This window comes from Corvus moneduloides, chromosome 11, assembly GCF_009650955.1.
Source record: "Corvus moneduloides isolate bCorMon1 chromosome 11, bCorMon1.pri, whole genome shotgun sequence".
Taxonomy (NCBI): domain Eukaryota; kingdom Metazoa; phylum Chordata; class Aves; order Passeriformes; family Corvidae; genus Corvus; species Corvus moneduloides.
The window spans coordinates 16853146-16867661 of record NC_045486.1 but is presented as its reverse complement, the minus strand read 5'-3'; the positions used below and the strand labels follow the sequence as shown (position 1 = coordinate 16867661).

At 43.1% G+C, this 14516-nt stretch overlaps 1 protein-coding gene across 9 annotated transcripts in view; it reads left to right on the top strand.

Annotated features, from left to right (window-relative positions):
* The window catches only part of LOC116449191 (6-phosphofructo-2-kinase/fructose-2,6-bisphosphatase 4), a 56237-nt gene that overhangs the window by 37465 nt on the left and 4256 nt on the right, over positions 1-14516 (top strand). For 7 of the 9 annotated variants that reach the window (XM_032120419.1, XM_032120411.1, XM_032120416.1 and 4 more), the window contains exons 8-13: positions 1229-1436; positions 1992-2138; positions 2702-2806; positions 4445-4574; positions 4934-4996; positions 8050-8114. In XM_032120419.1, coding sequence (XP_031976310.1) covers positions 1229-1436; positions 1992-2138; positions 2702-2806; positions 4445-4574; positions 4934-4996; positions 8050-8114 — 718 coding nt within the window. Of the gene's footprint in view, positions 1-1228; positions 1437-1991; positions 2139-2701; positions 2807-4444; positions 4575-4933; positions 4997-8049; positions 8115-11151; positions 11415-14516 lie in introns of those variants that run through there. The other 2 variants (XM_032120412.1, XM_032120414.1) reach the window with 2 other exon arrangements.

Below are 14516 nucleotides of genomic sequence, written 5' to 3'. Positions count from 1 at the left end.
ATTAATTTCTTTGTGCTTGCAAAATTATCCTGCAGATGCAGGGCTGTGGGAAACTGCCTTAGCTACATTATTTATCCTCATGCCAAAGCATTCTTCTGGTTTTTATTGCCTTTGAACTCTTGAAAAGAAGGTAGGGATAAGTCATGTGAGGAGGAGCCCCATTCCTCTTACTACTGCCTATTTTCAGAGTAGGGTTTGGAGCTGCAGCCATCCCAGGTGCTGCTGGTTTGTTCCAGGCCAGAGCTGCAGAGGAGGCTGAGCTGCATTTTAATGTGATTGAGCGTGAGCAGCGTGAAGCCGGTTCAGTTGGCTCAGTCCATGCGTGTAATTCCCGTGATGGACCTAATGGCTGTGCCTGGCTGGAATAGTAATGATTAGCTCCAAGGAACACGGGCAGGAATGAGGGTGGTGATGCTTGTTTCTCACTACCTCAGTTTGGTTTTATTATCAGTTTTCTTGTTTTATGGCAGTGTGATGTCTCAAACGCATCACTAGAAACCTATAGTGGTTATTTTCAGCTTATGAGACATTTTTCCTTGTGTAAACTAGAGGCTGCTCTAGAATGATAGCTCAGATGATAAAGAATAAGCAGTGAAAATAGAAATTATAAGCTGTCTGATGCTGAGAAGGTACTGGTGGGGTAAATTACAGTACTGTTAACAAAGAGCTGTTCACAGAGCAGTTGAGAAAATGTCTTGCTTCAGACTACTCCCTCACTCTTCTGGTGCCCTAGTTTTTCTGGAGGGGATTAACTGAGATGGGTAATTAGTGACCATTCCTTTTGGCCCCTGGGTGCAATCAGACAAAGACTTGCTGATGGAAAGTATTTGTAACCTGGGGAAAAAGAAATCTGGTTTTGAAAAATAGCTGGATATCTTACTCAGCTGTGGTAACGTAAGTGATTCCACTGAATCTCCCTTTCACTGTGTGGGCTGTATTTTTCCAAGAGTAGGATCTAGATTTGGATGAATTGCAAATGAAGGAAGCAGAAAAGAAAGTGATGTGAGCAGCTCCACGTGAAAGGAATAGAGTTCATCCTGTACCTTTGGAGTACTGCGTTGTTTCTTAGGACTAATGCATATTCCATGGCTAATTGGGGATTTTTTCATTGCTTTGGCTTGTCGCCCCTTTGTTTTATAATGAGAGAGAGAGTGGAAAGATTGTGGTACGTGCTAATAGAAACAATGGGGAATCTTACTTCTTTTTTTTCCCAACTTGCTCATGAAAGGGATCTTTCTTACATTAAAATTATGGATGTCGGAAGGAGTTATCTTGTGAACAGAGTGATGGATCACATCCAGAGCCGGATTGTCTACTACCTCATGAATATCCATGTGACTCCTCGGTCAATCTACCTCTGCCGACATGGAGAGAGTGAGCTCAATCTGAAGGGGAGAATAGGAGGAGATCCTGGGCTGTCTGTCAGGGGGAAAGAAGTAAGTACCTCCAGACAGGCGTGACTCTGTTCTCTTTGTGTTCGTGCTGGGCAATTACAGCTTTCCTCCTCTGCAGCCTTTTCCTCTTAATGAGTTTAAATGACTTTTTTAGTTGCATGTTTGGGTAGCGGAAACAGGATGGACACTGTGTGTGTTGTGGTATGTACTCTTTTATCTGTTTGTCTTTCTGTTGGCTGAAGTTCCTTTTTAATCCTACAGCACAAAGCAGTTGGCAAGAGAGCTTTATTTTTTAACTATATTTTTGTAAAATCCTCACTAGTTGGATAATTGGGAAAGTGTACACAAGTTAAAGCTGAAAGGAAAACTCCTGGAGGGAAAGCTAGGAACTGCTGAAAACTTGTATTTTCTTTGTACTTCTTTTCTTTCTCCTGTCCCTCGTGGATAATGGAGTATGTTGTATGTCTTAGCAAAAACTTTGACAGTCTTTTGGAAAAGCTACAGTGAGCTTATAGAGGCTGGAACCCGTGTATTCTAAACTGAAGGCCGTGTGTTGGCTCTGAGCCCTCATCCAGTGTCTCTTGGTTTTTATTCCAGTTTGCCAGAAGCTTGGCACAGTTTATTAATGAGCAAAATATCAAAGATCTGAAAGTTTGGACCAGCCAGATGAAAAGGACAATTCAGACTGCTGAAGCCTTGGGAGTGCCTTATGAGCAGTGGAAGGTTTTGAATGAGATAGATGCAGTAAGTTCTTCTCTTTTAAATGCCTAATAAGTTGCTTTGATTGCTAGAGATGAAGAAAGTACTTAGTTTTTTAATATGTCTTTTATGGGATAGAAAATCATTGAAGCCGCCTCTAGAGGCTGGAAATAATTGTCATTACCTGTAAACGAGGGTAAATGTTTTATTAAATTGTTAATTTATTCTTCCTTTGTCTTTCCCAGTAAAACATTCCTCTGTAGAAGCCACGATGCTATGAAATTTTGGTTAGTTGGGCTTGGAAGGAAGTTTGTGGTGGGGGGCTTTTGCTAGCTGGCAATTCCCAACTGCACCTGTAAGATATATTAGCAGGTGCAATAGATAAAACATAACCTTGCTTGCCCATATATGTAACTTCATCTGTGTAGGGATTTAATGATTCCTGCTAACCACCTCTGAGTCAAGCTGAATGTCCTGTTCATCGTGTGTGTCAGAGTAGCAAAATACAACTGTTAGAGGTTATTTATATATGGTTTTATTTAAGAGTGGTATCTGCTTTTTGCATTGCTGGAAATACATGTTTTTTAAATCATTTTCATTACCGACAGGGAGTGTGTGAAGAAATGACATATGAAGAAATACAGGAAAATTACCCGCTTGAATTTGCACTGAGAGACCAAGACAAATACAGATACAGATACCCTAAAGGGGAGGTATGCTATTTTTAACCTCTCAAGTTGAAGGGCTTCCTTGTCTTCTTGAATATGTGCATGCTGGCTTTTGGAAGGAAAAATAAATTTTAAAATTAATGAAAAGGTTGTTCCTTTCTCCATGGAAAAGCACATAGGATTTTGCAAGGATTGAGCCCAGACCACTTAATTTGATTCAGGGCTTGAAAAATAAAACAATAAATTTAGAAAATAATGGAGAGATTTGATCTTGTGGGCATCATTCCTGTGCTGGTCCTGCAGTGATAAAGCAGGAGGAATTATTGCAGGGCTTCAACTGTTGCAGATGCAAACATGCTGCTAAGATGGCCTATTTCTATTCATCCCTGCTCTTGGTGGTGGTTGTTTTGCAGGCAGCTCTGTCTGAAATGCTGGGGACATCTCCAGCCACATTATTAAACTTCTTGCCTCTGGGAAAATCAACTTGCTGATGTCTTTTCTAAAGCAGCCCCAGTACAGTGCAGCGATGGCCAGATGGTCACAGGGCCGTCCATGGATGCTGAAGGTTTGGGCAGCAGGAAGGAGGGATTGGCCCAGCTGCTCCTGCTTGAGCTGTGGGGAGGCAGAGCTCTGGCTTCTTTCTCAAGAGTAATCCCTGTGACAAGAGCAGTGTTCCTGGCAGGGTGACCCCGGCCTTGCTCATGAGGCAGTCATTAAGCTGCAAAGTTCTCCTCATCCATTTGAGCAAGGAGTGTTTGTTTTTCAAACCAGTTCGGTCCTGGGAATGGTGACAAGCATTTCAAACTCCCTCAGTGCCTTATGGGGATGAGTTGGTCTCCTTTACCCAAGGCAGTTTTGTGTCTGGTAACAATGTGAGGGGTTTGCACAGCTCTCCGGGGGCTTTCTGTTGTCCAGGGCTCAGTCAGCAGTGCCACTTTGTCCTGCCTGGGGACGAGGGCAAAGGCTTTCTGCTGCGCTTGGTCCCTGCCCTGCTGGGTGACAGGCTGAGCTCTCCACACGTGCAGTACATGACACATTCTGGATGTACTTGGCACATTTCAGAAGTAGTGTCTTTACCCTGTGTGTGAAAATTAACTGAGTCGTGCCCATGCAGGAGCCCTGCTGTTCACCTGCAGCAGCAATTCCCTGTGCACGGCCAGGCAGGACAGGTCACCAGCGAGTCCCTGTGCTGACTCTCGGTGGGATGGTGGCTGCCATCACCAGGCCAGTTCAGTGTGCCCACGGCTTGTTTTGAAAGGGCAGACTGGGCAAGTCAGGCTTTGTGAACTCTTTGCATGCTGACTCTTGGCTGGGCTTCCTAGATTTGTGCTTGGAAGAGAGATGCTTTTGAAGATGAGCTATGGAAAATAACGTGCAAGACTCGTATTTGCAGACGTGAATTAAATCTTAGGGATTTTTTGGAAATTCTTGATTAAAGGGCTAATTTAATAAAGCTTTTCTGTGAGAGAGATTTGTTTTGGTATGTGTATAATAAAATGTGTTACGTGTATGCTCAGGTCTGAACTGTGTTCTTAGTTTAAGGAAGATTATTACAGCAGTATTTGTCTGTGCACTAAACATTTAGAAGATGACTAATATGAAAGTAAGATCCCCTCTTCATACATATACTGTTCAAAGAGTTTTCCCTTTTTAATGTGCTGTGTGTTTCTCCTCCCCTCCCAGTCCTATGAAGATCTTGTTCAGAGGCTGGAGCCAGTAATTATGGAACTTGAAAGGCAGGAAAATGTGCTTGTCATTTGTCACCAAGCTGTCATGCGCTGTTTGCTTGCATACTTCCTTGACAAGCCCGCAGGTAAGTCTTCCTTGATACAGTACGAACAATCTGCTTTTTTGAAAATTTACTACTTAAGGTTCCAAACAGTAAATTCTGACAATTTGTTGTATTATCAGAGGCTGGTTTTGCTAGGCAAGTACCCAAGTGTAATTTTTCGTATTTGACCCTCATGTGAAACATGTTAGTTGATGTTACTGGGCTGCTTCTCACTTAAATACTGTGATGTTTGTTTTTTGCTTTGATTCGCATCTCTGTTGCACGGTAGGAAAACAGATATACTGTTAGGTAAAAAGCCATTCCAGTGGTTGACCTGAAACATAACAGAAAAGTTACTTGTAACCAGTATTTCATGACTAATTTGTGGTTTGATTTCTCAGAACAACTGCCCTACCTGAAGTGCCCACTGCATACTGTCTTAAAGCTAACCCCGGTGGCTTACGGTAAGTGCAGTTAAGTATATTTAATATATGTCTGGCTGTATTGTCTTTGTCATCAGCAAAGGTTGTGAAGCATTTAAAACACACTTTATTTTGCTTTAAAATAGTTAGGTTTGACATTGCATGATGCCTACGGAGCTTTGTTAGAATAAATGAATCCTTTGGATTACACGTGCTTTGCCTTGTGCCAGGAAGCATGTATGTATTGCTGAAGGGCTGAAACCACCAGTGGCTGTAACTGCTGGAGGGGACAGTTTTGTGCTCAGTTCATACTCTATTTCACTAATTCTTCTGGCAAACCATGCATTTACACGTCTGGTACAGCAAGATCTGAGTTTTTATTGATGTATTGGAGGGTACTGCTTTTCAGAAGACAGGCACAATTCATCTTGCAAAATGATGAATCTACACAAATGTGTTCCCTTAGCCTTAAATAACTCTGTTCTCTTTTCCTGAAGTATTTTTTCCATGGACCATCACAGTACCACATGAACTCACCTTGTTTGTTGATGTTGGCATTTGTTTGTCAGCAGCTGTTCCTGGTGATTGGTGTGGGGTGTGGGTTACAGCGTGCCCTACTTGGGCTTTAGGCTGATTGCTGATGGGGTTTTGTGTGTGTTCCCAGCTCAGCTTAGTGTGTGCTTGCTGTTCATTTTCGTTAAGTGATGGCTGAGTTGTATCTGCTGATATCCCACTTCAGAAGATCATCTTAGGCAGAGAATTATCTGTACAGCTTACCAGGCAAAATGGATTGCCCAAAAATGTTGGTTCAGTCATTAATTGGAAGCTGTCTTTGATTGTCAGCTCTGAAAAGGAAAGGTCTACATCTGCACTTTGTTTTCTGTTAAGTTTCAAATCAAGTTGAAACAAAGAATATTATGAAACAAAGTAGCTGCTACACTGGGAAAGCTGTCTGAAGGAATTTTTGTGGTTTGATTGCAGTGTCCTCCTACAGGAACGACAGCCTGTGCTGTGCTGACACCTGGTGTTCCCAGCCTTGCATGACAACCTGGGGCTTTGAAAATAAAGATTCAGCGCAGTTAAAACTTGGGTTTTTTAAAACTGGATTCTTCTGACCTGCTCGGCTCTGCCTGTTTTCCACAGCAGGGTTTTGTTTTGGGGTTCAGTTTGGGTTTTTGGGGGTTCTCTGGTGATTTTGTTGTTGTTGCTGTTTTCCTTTCTTTTTTTGAGGGGGAGAGAAGTTGGGTGACAGTTCATAAATTTTAAGGGGGCCTGGATGTTTGCAGTGTTTGCTCACGCACTGAGGAAGGAAACAAAGTGGTATGAAACACTGTCCTTGCCCTTTTGACTTTGAGTGAAAGAAATGCCATTGTCCTTTTTAAACTGTTTGATACATGTATCTGATGAGCACATTTCAGCCAACCTATGTTTTGGAATTCAGCCATCTGAAAACACAAGGACTGTGCAAATTATTTCTGCAGTACTGGTCTATGGCACTGCTCCAAGCTGATGTGTCGCTTGGCTCCAGCCAGGCAGGATGCAGGGTCAGACCTGGGGGTTTGATACCTCCCAGCTAAGCCTGTTCTGGGGAAATGCCTCCCCTGGGGGTTTGCTCTTCCTGGTGTTGGAGAGGAGCAGCATTCCCACCCTAAGATCTGATCTGCAGTAGGGGAACATCTGTTACAGCCTGACAGCTGGATCAGGGTAGATGAGACTTTTACCCAGCAGTCCAGGGCAGTGGTGGTCTATGGAAAGAGAAACTGCAGCTTGCTGTGGATATGAACGTGCTCATCAGTAATTAAAAACGAGCTGGGAATATGCACATGGTGATTACTGTGGAGCAAGGCATGTCCCTTTAGTTTATATTTAAAGCTTTCCACATGATGCTCTCTTTGGATCTAAACTCAGCTCGTGAGAGGTCTCTGCAGTGTCTGCTGTGTAACAGTCATGAGTAAAGGCCAGCAGCAGGGCTCAGAGCTTGTCTTGGCTTGGTCTCAAGGGTCACAGTGGGTCTGTGGACAGAAGGATGAGTAAGGATCCTGTTCCACTGGGAGATGTCTGCTTTTCCTCCTTAAAATCTGTTTTATGGCTCACTGTTTCTCTGCATTCTGGCCCTCCCACAGTGGTTGCTCACAGTGTTCCTGACAAATGGGCTGTCTCAGAACAGGCTTTCCTAAGGGAAGGCAAATCCTGGCCTTACTAATCTATTTCTATTTTTTTTAAGGTGCAGTGGCTTTCTAAGGAAATCCCCTTTTTCTGTCATGTAGCAATTCTATGGAGTGTGTTACGGCTTTAGAGAACAAGTGAGGAGAAAAATCTGGAAACATTCTTGTGATAGAGGATGGACTCTGGTGTGTCAGAGGAAGTGACTATTAATGGATGTTGTGTAGGGTAGTGGTAGCTTGTAAAAGTCATGTTTGTGTGAGAGAAGCCAGGGTTTGGCAATCAGATACTGCTTGAAGTGCTGTGGCCATGGAGTAGTGAGTAGTTATATCATTCTCTAAGTGGGTCAGTTGATACTACCTGGGAAATAGTTGTTTATTCTCACTTTTTAATTTTTCTTGCCTCACTGACATTTTGAGTTTTTGAATGCAAAGCAGAAGTTCCTTTTCAGGAGTCAGCTTTGAAGTTCTGTTTAGCTTTAGGTGTTAAAACTGCTTTGCACGTGTAGAGGAATGGGGGTTGCTGACAACACACACTGTACCTTCTTGTAGTTGCTTTCATGTTTAAAAAATGAGAGCAGCGTTTATCTTCTTAGAATTTCCATGTAATATAGAAGTCTAGGATGTTTAAAACACAAAAAGTTACAAATAACTTTCTCAGTGAATGTTTGTGTATGTTTAAAAAAAATAATTTTTTTCAAAGAAAATAATGATAAAGCTAAGGTGAGGAGATGGTTTATCAGATTGACAATAATATTCATCCAGGTGGAACAGATTAATTTCTGTAGCTTTAGCTCTCCAGAATTCAGGAAATTCTGGTATAAATCAGAAGGGAAAAGGGATTAACTTTCACCAACTCAAAGTTAGATTGTACTTTTTTTATAAGTTCGCTTTTAAAGCAGATGTATCTAAAAATGTGTTTTCTATCAACAGGATGTAAAGTAGAATCTATATTTCTGAATGTCGAAGCTGTAAACACACACAGAGATAAACCTGAGGTAAGAATATTTTTCAAATTGGAGAACTTGATGTACTGTCTGAGTTGATTTCCATTGTCCTTGTGGCTAGAATTGATTTGATAACTCAGCTGAGTGTATTCTATTTTACATGTGAAGCTTTGCTACTGGTTTACTGTGAGGGGGGAGCAAATTTTTTATTGACCGAATTTATATATGAGTTCTAGCCGGAATAGTTTATCTTTGAGAAATGAATGAGAATTTGAAGATGTGGTGTCAGTCTAAAAACTGTATAAAGTTCTGCCAGGCTTTGTCACTCAGCAGCAGTAGGTGTAGTCAACAGTTGTGTTACGAATGCCACGCTTATTCTGGGGAGAGAAATCATCAGCTTTTTCATCACTGTGGTTATTGCTGTATGAAAAAGAGGAATTTATGATGTCACCTGTGTTTTAAGCCAAAGCTGGAGAGGAAGACTAGATCTCGAGAAACAGCAGGACAACCAGGGGAAGGAAATTGAGCGTGTTTGTGAAATATAAGTGGAGAGATGTTGGCCCATGGGGGCAGCTCCGTGCCCTGCCTGCGTCAGGCACAGGCTCTCTGTGCTCCTCAGTGTTCACCTGAGCTCAGGCTGATTCTGCTGCTTGTGCCAAGCTCCTCCTTCGCTGCATCATGAAAGTTGTGTGAAATGCATCATGATTAAAGATCTCTGGTTCCCTTGCAGATGCTCATGCTAATGCCACCAGGCATGGCAGTGATTCCGTGCTGAGGTTAGGAGCAGTGCCTACTGGTGAATTGGAAGTCAGTTTGAAAACATGAGAAAAAAGGGCTGTGTTTGGTGGTTTTCAGAGCAACAGTTTATGGTGAAAAGAATATAGTGAGAAATAAGGTTTTATATGTGTAGTCAAGAGGGCATGTGACACAAAGTGCCTTTCATAACTGAGGGTTCACTCCTGTGCAGAATTCATGCTGGAGTTCTTTGCTGAATTCTTCTGCAAAGAAGTTTTGTTTTAATGACCTGGGTATTCCAAGTTCTGAAAATACTGACTTTTGGACATTTTGTCTTCAACAACTGCATTGAATATTTCCTCTCCTCCTTTTTCTGCTTGTTGTTCAGCTTTGCCATTTTGTATCTTAGTTTGATTTGTCATGTTTAGGAAATCTGGTCTGTGTTTTTGCAGTACCTAAAGCTGGAGAAGCATTGTGAAAATCCATGAGAGTCTCAGAGCAGTAGGTTATTTGTGTTAAATGGTGTAGATGAACATCTTTAGTTTGGCTGATCAAAATATCTGTGCTGAATTTACAGCTTGCTGAAATGTTGCTGAAAATGCCACTTCTCTAACTAAAGAGGTTTATTTCAAGGGGGAAAGCTCTGCCTGAATCCCCAAGGGACTCTCCACAAGTCTAGCAAGTGATGTGGCCACGCTGGCAACTGGTGTGGGGTGGCTGTATTCAGGTGCATGTAGAGGATCATGAAGACACTTCCATTGCAGTGGACTCAAAGACACAAGACTGATTTGAGTGAATGAATTCTATAAAAATAAAAAAAGGAGTAGTGGCATTTTCATAAAAACCCCTCAAATTCTCGTCTCCCTCTGCCCCAAAGGAAACCCAGCCTGGTGAATATGGATGATGTTACACTGTTCAGGTAGTGGGTCTGAATGAAGTGGGTCCTGTCCGCATTTAATTGCTGCTCAGAGGACAATGAAAATTTCAAAAGCTTTCATTTAAATCACCTACGAAAATGTTAATTACTTCTGTAAAATTAAGTTTTCAAGTAGTCTATTGAAGTCAAAGCATTTAATTAAATACAGTGTCACACAACAGCATTGTTAAACAATGAAACCATTGGATTGAGAATTGCCCAGTGTGCTGTTCTGTGACCCACCAGTCACTTGTAGTCTGTGCTCCAGAACAGTGCCCTCCTTTTGGGCTCAGCTGAAAACATCTATTTTCACATGGCAGAAAGCAGGCAAAGCTCTGGAGTGTTTGTGGTATGTGTGAACCTCAGAGTACCATGGTGATTTGTCTGGAGCAGATTGGAGCCTTGTGTTTGTCAGCATTGTAGTGGCTGAAGTTCTGACCTTTTCCAATGAAGGAGTCTATAGTCTTTTACAGAAAATAATTCAGGGGAGTTGCTTTAGCTGTTGTTGGGTCCCTTCCTAGGGCCAAAAAACAAGTGCTGGGGTGAAATGTCTGCTTTGCACATCTGGCTTGGTTGGTGAATAACAGAGAGGGCATTACTCATAGCCAGATCTCTTTTTTTATTTGTTGAGGGGATATGGGGAGGGAGAATATTAGTGCAAGGTGAGCTGGCTTACCACAGTGAGGAACAAGTTAAGACTAATAAAACCCATCAGTGTGAAGTTTGAAGAATTGGCAATGATTTGGCCTAAAACGGGTCTTGTAAGAAACTTCAGAACAGTTTATCATGGTCTGCTCTCTTGGTAGGAAGGAGAATATTAATTGCACAGGCTTTGGGACTTGCAGGAGGTGGTGACAAAGCAGATGTGATTCCTGACGTGTTTGGCTGCACTGGGGTCTTGGTTTCATTTGGTTTTGACATTCAATGCATCATTCAATTATTCATTGTTTTTCTGCAGCCTCTGCAAAAGGAGGGGAGATCTAGTTGGTGTGATCAGCCTTGAATGGTTAAGGTGTCTGAGAGCATATTTTTAATTTTGTTAGAGGTGGTATGTTGCCTGTAACATAAACGTGTTAAAAATGGCACAGAAGCATGTGGCATTTCAGCAAAAGACTGAAAGTTGCTCAGTGAATAGATGTGTTTGTGCTGAAGCACATGATTAGGTGGATTCCTGCTTGGGCCTGTAAAAGACTTCCTCTTAAATGTGACTGACTTGAGCTTTGGGTAGTGCTGTCAGCAAGGAAGCAGTGATCACTGTAAATACATTTTCCTGCTGTCTTGTTCTGGGACAGTGACCTGCTCTCGGGGTGTGGGGGCTAAAAACATCTCTGCTTCTCAATCAACCCAGCCGTGTACTTATGAAGGGATCTGATTGGTGGTTTTTGTTGGTCTTACTGCTGCATGATAAATATTCTCTATATTTTTATTATTGTACAGAATGTAGACATTTCCAGACCTCCTGAGGATGCACTTGTAACTGCCCCTGCTCATCAATGAATCCCGTGTGCTGACCAACTATTGAACTTGGGGTGCTGTTCTCGTCCTGCTACTTCAAAATAAATTGAAAAACTAATCATTCCAATCACTTTGAAATAAAAAAGCCCCACCCAAACCAAACCCATAACCCAAATCAAATGTTTGTACAGCGTGTGACTTTGAAAAAATTTATCAAATCACAATAAAACTGTTGCACTGGCTAACTTATTGTGGATGAGTTATCAAACCCTGGTCGGCTCTCACTGGAATGCTGGTTTTGTAAATTGCTGTAATTTAAATATCCTGCAGCATTAAGTTTTATTGTAACAGCCAGCAATCATTTAGTGTTAGTTGCAGTGTGTTTATGAAAGCCATGAAACACAACATCCCGTGTGAGATAAGAAAGTCAAAATTTGTTTTGCCCAGCAGAGCACCAGTATTATCTGTTTCAGGGCCTTTGGGAGTGATTGGTCTGTCGTGTAGTGTAAAATAACAACCCATAATTACTGTAAATCCCTAATCCCACTGATCCACAGCACTAGTGCTCTACATGTGCTAATTAATGATGTGCTGTTGGAGCAGGGTAGCGAGTTTTCACTTAGTTCCAGGACAATTATTCAAAGACCAGGAATGTTTATAGATGTTTTTAGTAAACAACTTTTGTTAACAGCTGTTCTGCATTAACCAAGCTTTAGGGTTTGCCTGTGGGCAGAAGTGATTTTAAATTCCCTCTTTCCTGCTTTGTATGGGTGTGGGCGATGGAGCACATACAGCTCTGCCCCAGCTGCTGTGTGCCTGGATTTTATGTGGGCTCCAAGAAGCAGTGCTGACCATTCCAGAACAGGGAAGCAGAGTTAACCAGAGGATTTTGTAGCTGGGTGGTGGCTCCAGTAGATGCGGGGTCTCAAACCAGCAGGGCATGAATCCCAAACTGCTTGACAGGAAAGCCTCTTGCAGGAGGGAGGAGACCACGGGCTGTGGGAGATGTGGTGCCTTGGTGTCTTTCTCGTGGTGTTCCATGGGCAACACGAGGCTGTGGAAAGCACCTGTGCCATGGAGCAGGTAGCATTTAGGCAGGGAAAGGCAGAAAAACACTGAGCCTTGGAACTGTTTCCTGAGGTCGTGAAAGTAAGCGGGACTGTAGGTTGTGGAAAGCTTTTATCTCGTAGGTTTCTCAGGTGGTATGTTTTTCCCAAACGAAGATTTTGGAGTAAAAAACAAGTTCTATATCTGCACTTCTAAAAAAAAACTGTACTGAAGTTTTCAGAAGTTTATAGTGACTGGGAATGTCTGCCATACCCAGACAACCTCCTGGCCAGTGAGCCTCCTGCTGTGGTGCTTGGTGTTTAGTTAAACCACTGTCCCAGAATAGGCTAAGATTGGCAGAACCTGGATCATTTTCCTGTTGTTGACATGACTGTGATGTAGGAGTGTTTGGTCACTTTTCTGTGTTTAATTGTTCTGGGGTCTGGGCATAAGTTTTGCCTGCTCTACCCCCTTGCACACAATGAGTCTGGATTTTCTTACCTGACAGTGAGGTGACATTCCTGAGGGATCACAGGGATGCTGGCCACAGTCAGGTACGGAGGAGCCACATGGAGACAGCTGGGAGTGCTGTCACCTCCACAGGCTACAGCTAAGGAAATACCATCCAAATGAAATTAAATGCATTGCATTTTTGGTGGAGCCAAAATCTGTGCAGGCATTTGCTGTGGAAAAACTGCATTTTGCTGCTTGAAAAAGGATGGCTTGGGCTGTCAGAGAAAATGGAGGAGGAGGAGGATGACAGGGGCAGGAACTTGGCCAGAGAGGAAAGCAGAGTTTGCCTGCTCTGTGGCTGGTGGAGGTTGCAGAGGGAAGGGAAGCAGCAGGAGCACCCAGGACCCTCCACTCCTGCCAGCTGCTGCCAGCCAGATTTCCTGGGGCCGTGTCTGCATGTTGTTTTGTGCTGAGCACAGCACTCACTGTGCTGCTGTGTGCAACAGAGTGAAGTGGATATTTAAAAGCAGAATGCTCTAAGGGGTCTCCTCTTACAGCAGGATTGCTCAGCAGCCCTTGCTTTGTCAGTAGAAGAAAGGCCTGATGTGAAGCTCCAGCAGCGGTTCATGGCACAGTTTGCCAAGGGGCAGCTGACTGATAGAGTGCTGGATGTTTATGCTGTGCTGTTTATTTCTCTGTTTATGCCTGTGCTGGTTCTTGTTTCCAGAGGTTCCTCCTTTTGCCTGCAAGAGCCTTTGTACAAGATCTTCCTGTTCTGCTGTGAAGATCACATGTAGCTGAGTCAAAGTAAAACTGAAAATGGGGCCTGTCCTGTTGGAGACCCACAGCGCTTTGCTGGGTGAGGCTCTGTCCTGTAGGAAAAAAAGTGTACAAAGGGCAGACCATAATGAGGAGACCAGCAACAGAGGTGTAGGAGGGTATTTGGGTTAATCTGTGTACTTTGAGTCTTTCTAGGAAGGACTGGGTGAGACGGACTCTAGTGCAAAGCAGAGTCAGACTCCTCCTGCCTCGGGGAGCAGGCTCTGGAAGCAGCAAGCTCCTGCTGGGGCTGGCCAAGGAAGAGGGTGCATGGCTTGGTACAAACAGTATTTAGGAAAGGTGTGTGGTTTTATTCCTCCTCCTGCGTTTCCCAGGCCCTGTTGCTGCTGGTGTGTGCCTGTTCTCAGGATGGTTTGTGCAGGTGTGCTTTGGTGCCAAGCTGTTGCAGGGACACCTTTTGGTCCGAAAAGTAAGGCTGAAACCTCAGTCACCTTTCTAAGCAGCAGCACTGTCTATGTTGTATGGCTTTTCTCTCACAGTGCCCATGGCTGTTCTGGAAGTGGGTACAATCCCAGCTGCCCTCATCCCATCTAATGGGATTCCTGTGAGTAGGAATCCACTTACTGTTAATGAGGATATTGGTCTCTTTCTAAGCCCCTGTTCATCTGGTCTCGCTGCTGGCTGTTGTGTTTAATAAGCCCCTGGGGGTGTTTATCAGGGTTTATCCCAGTTTTCTTCCTTCAAGGTGACAGCTCAGCACACTTTGCTTCCACAGCCTGTTCGTGTTTACTCAAATTCCAGCTTTTTCTGCTTTCAGCTTTCTTGCCTGCTTATCAATATTCCCTATGGGTCTATCTTAGTTGTTAGAATGCTGCTTTTATCTGATACCTCTTATTGACTGAAATAAGCTGTATCTTCTGCCTTGCCTTAATCACCTCATTTCCTTTTAGCTTCATGTTTGAGCTGTCTAGTTCTTGCTGCTTGCAGACTAATTTCCAGTACCTCTGGATTCCTGCATTTTGATGCTCCATTTCATGCTCCATTTAATTTTCTTTGAATCAACATCA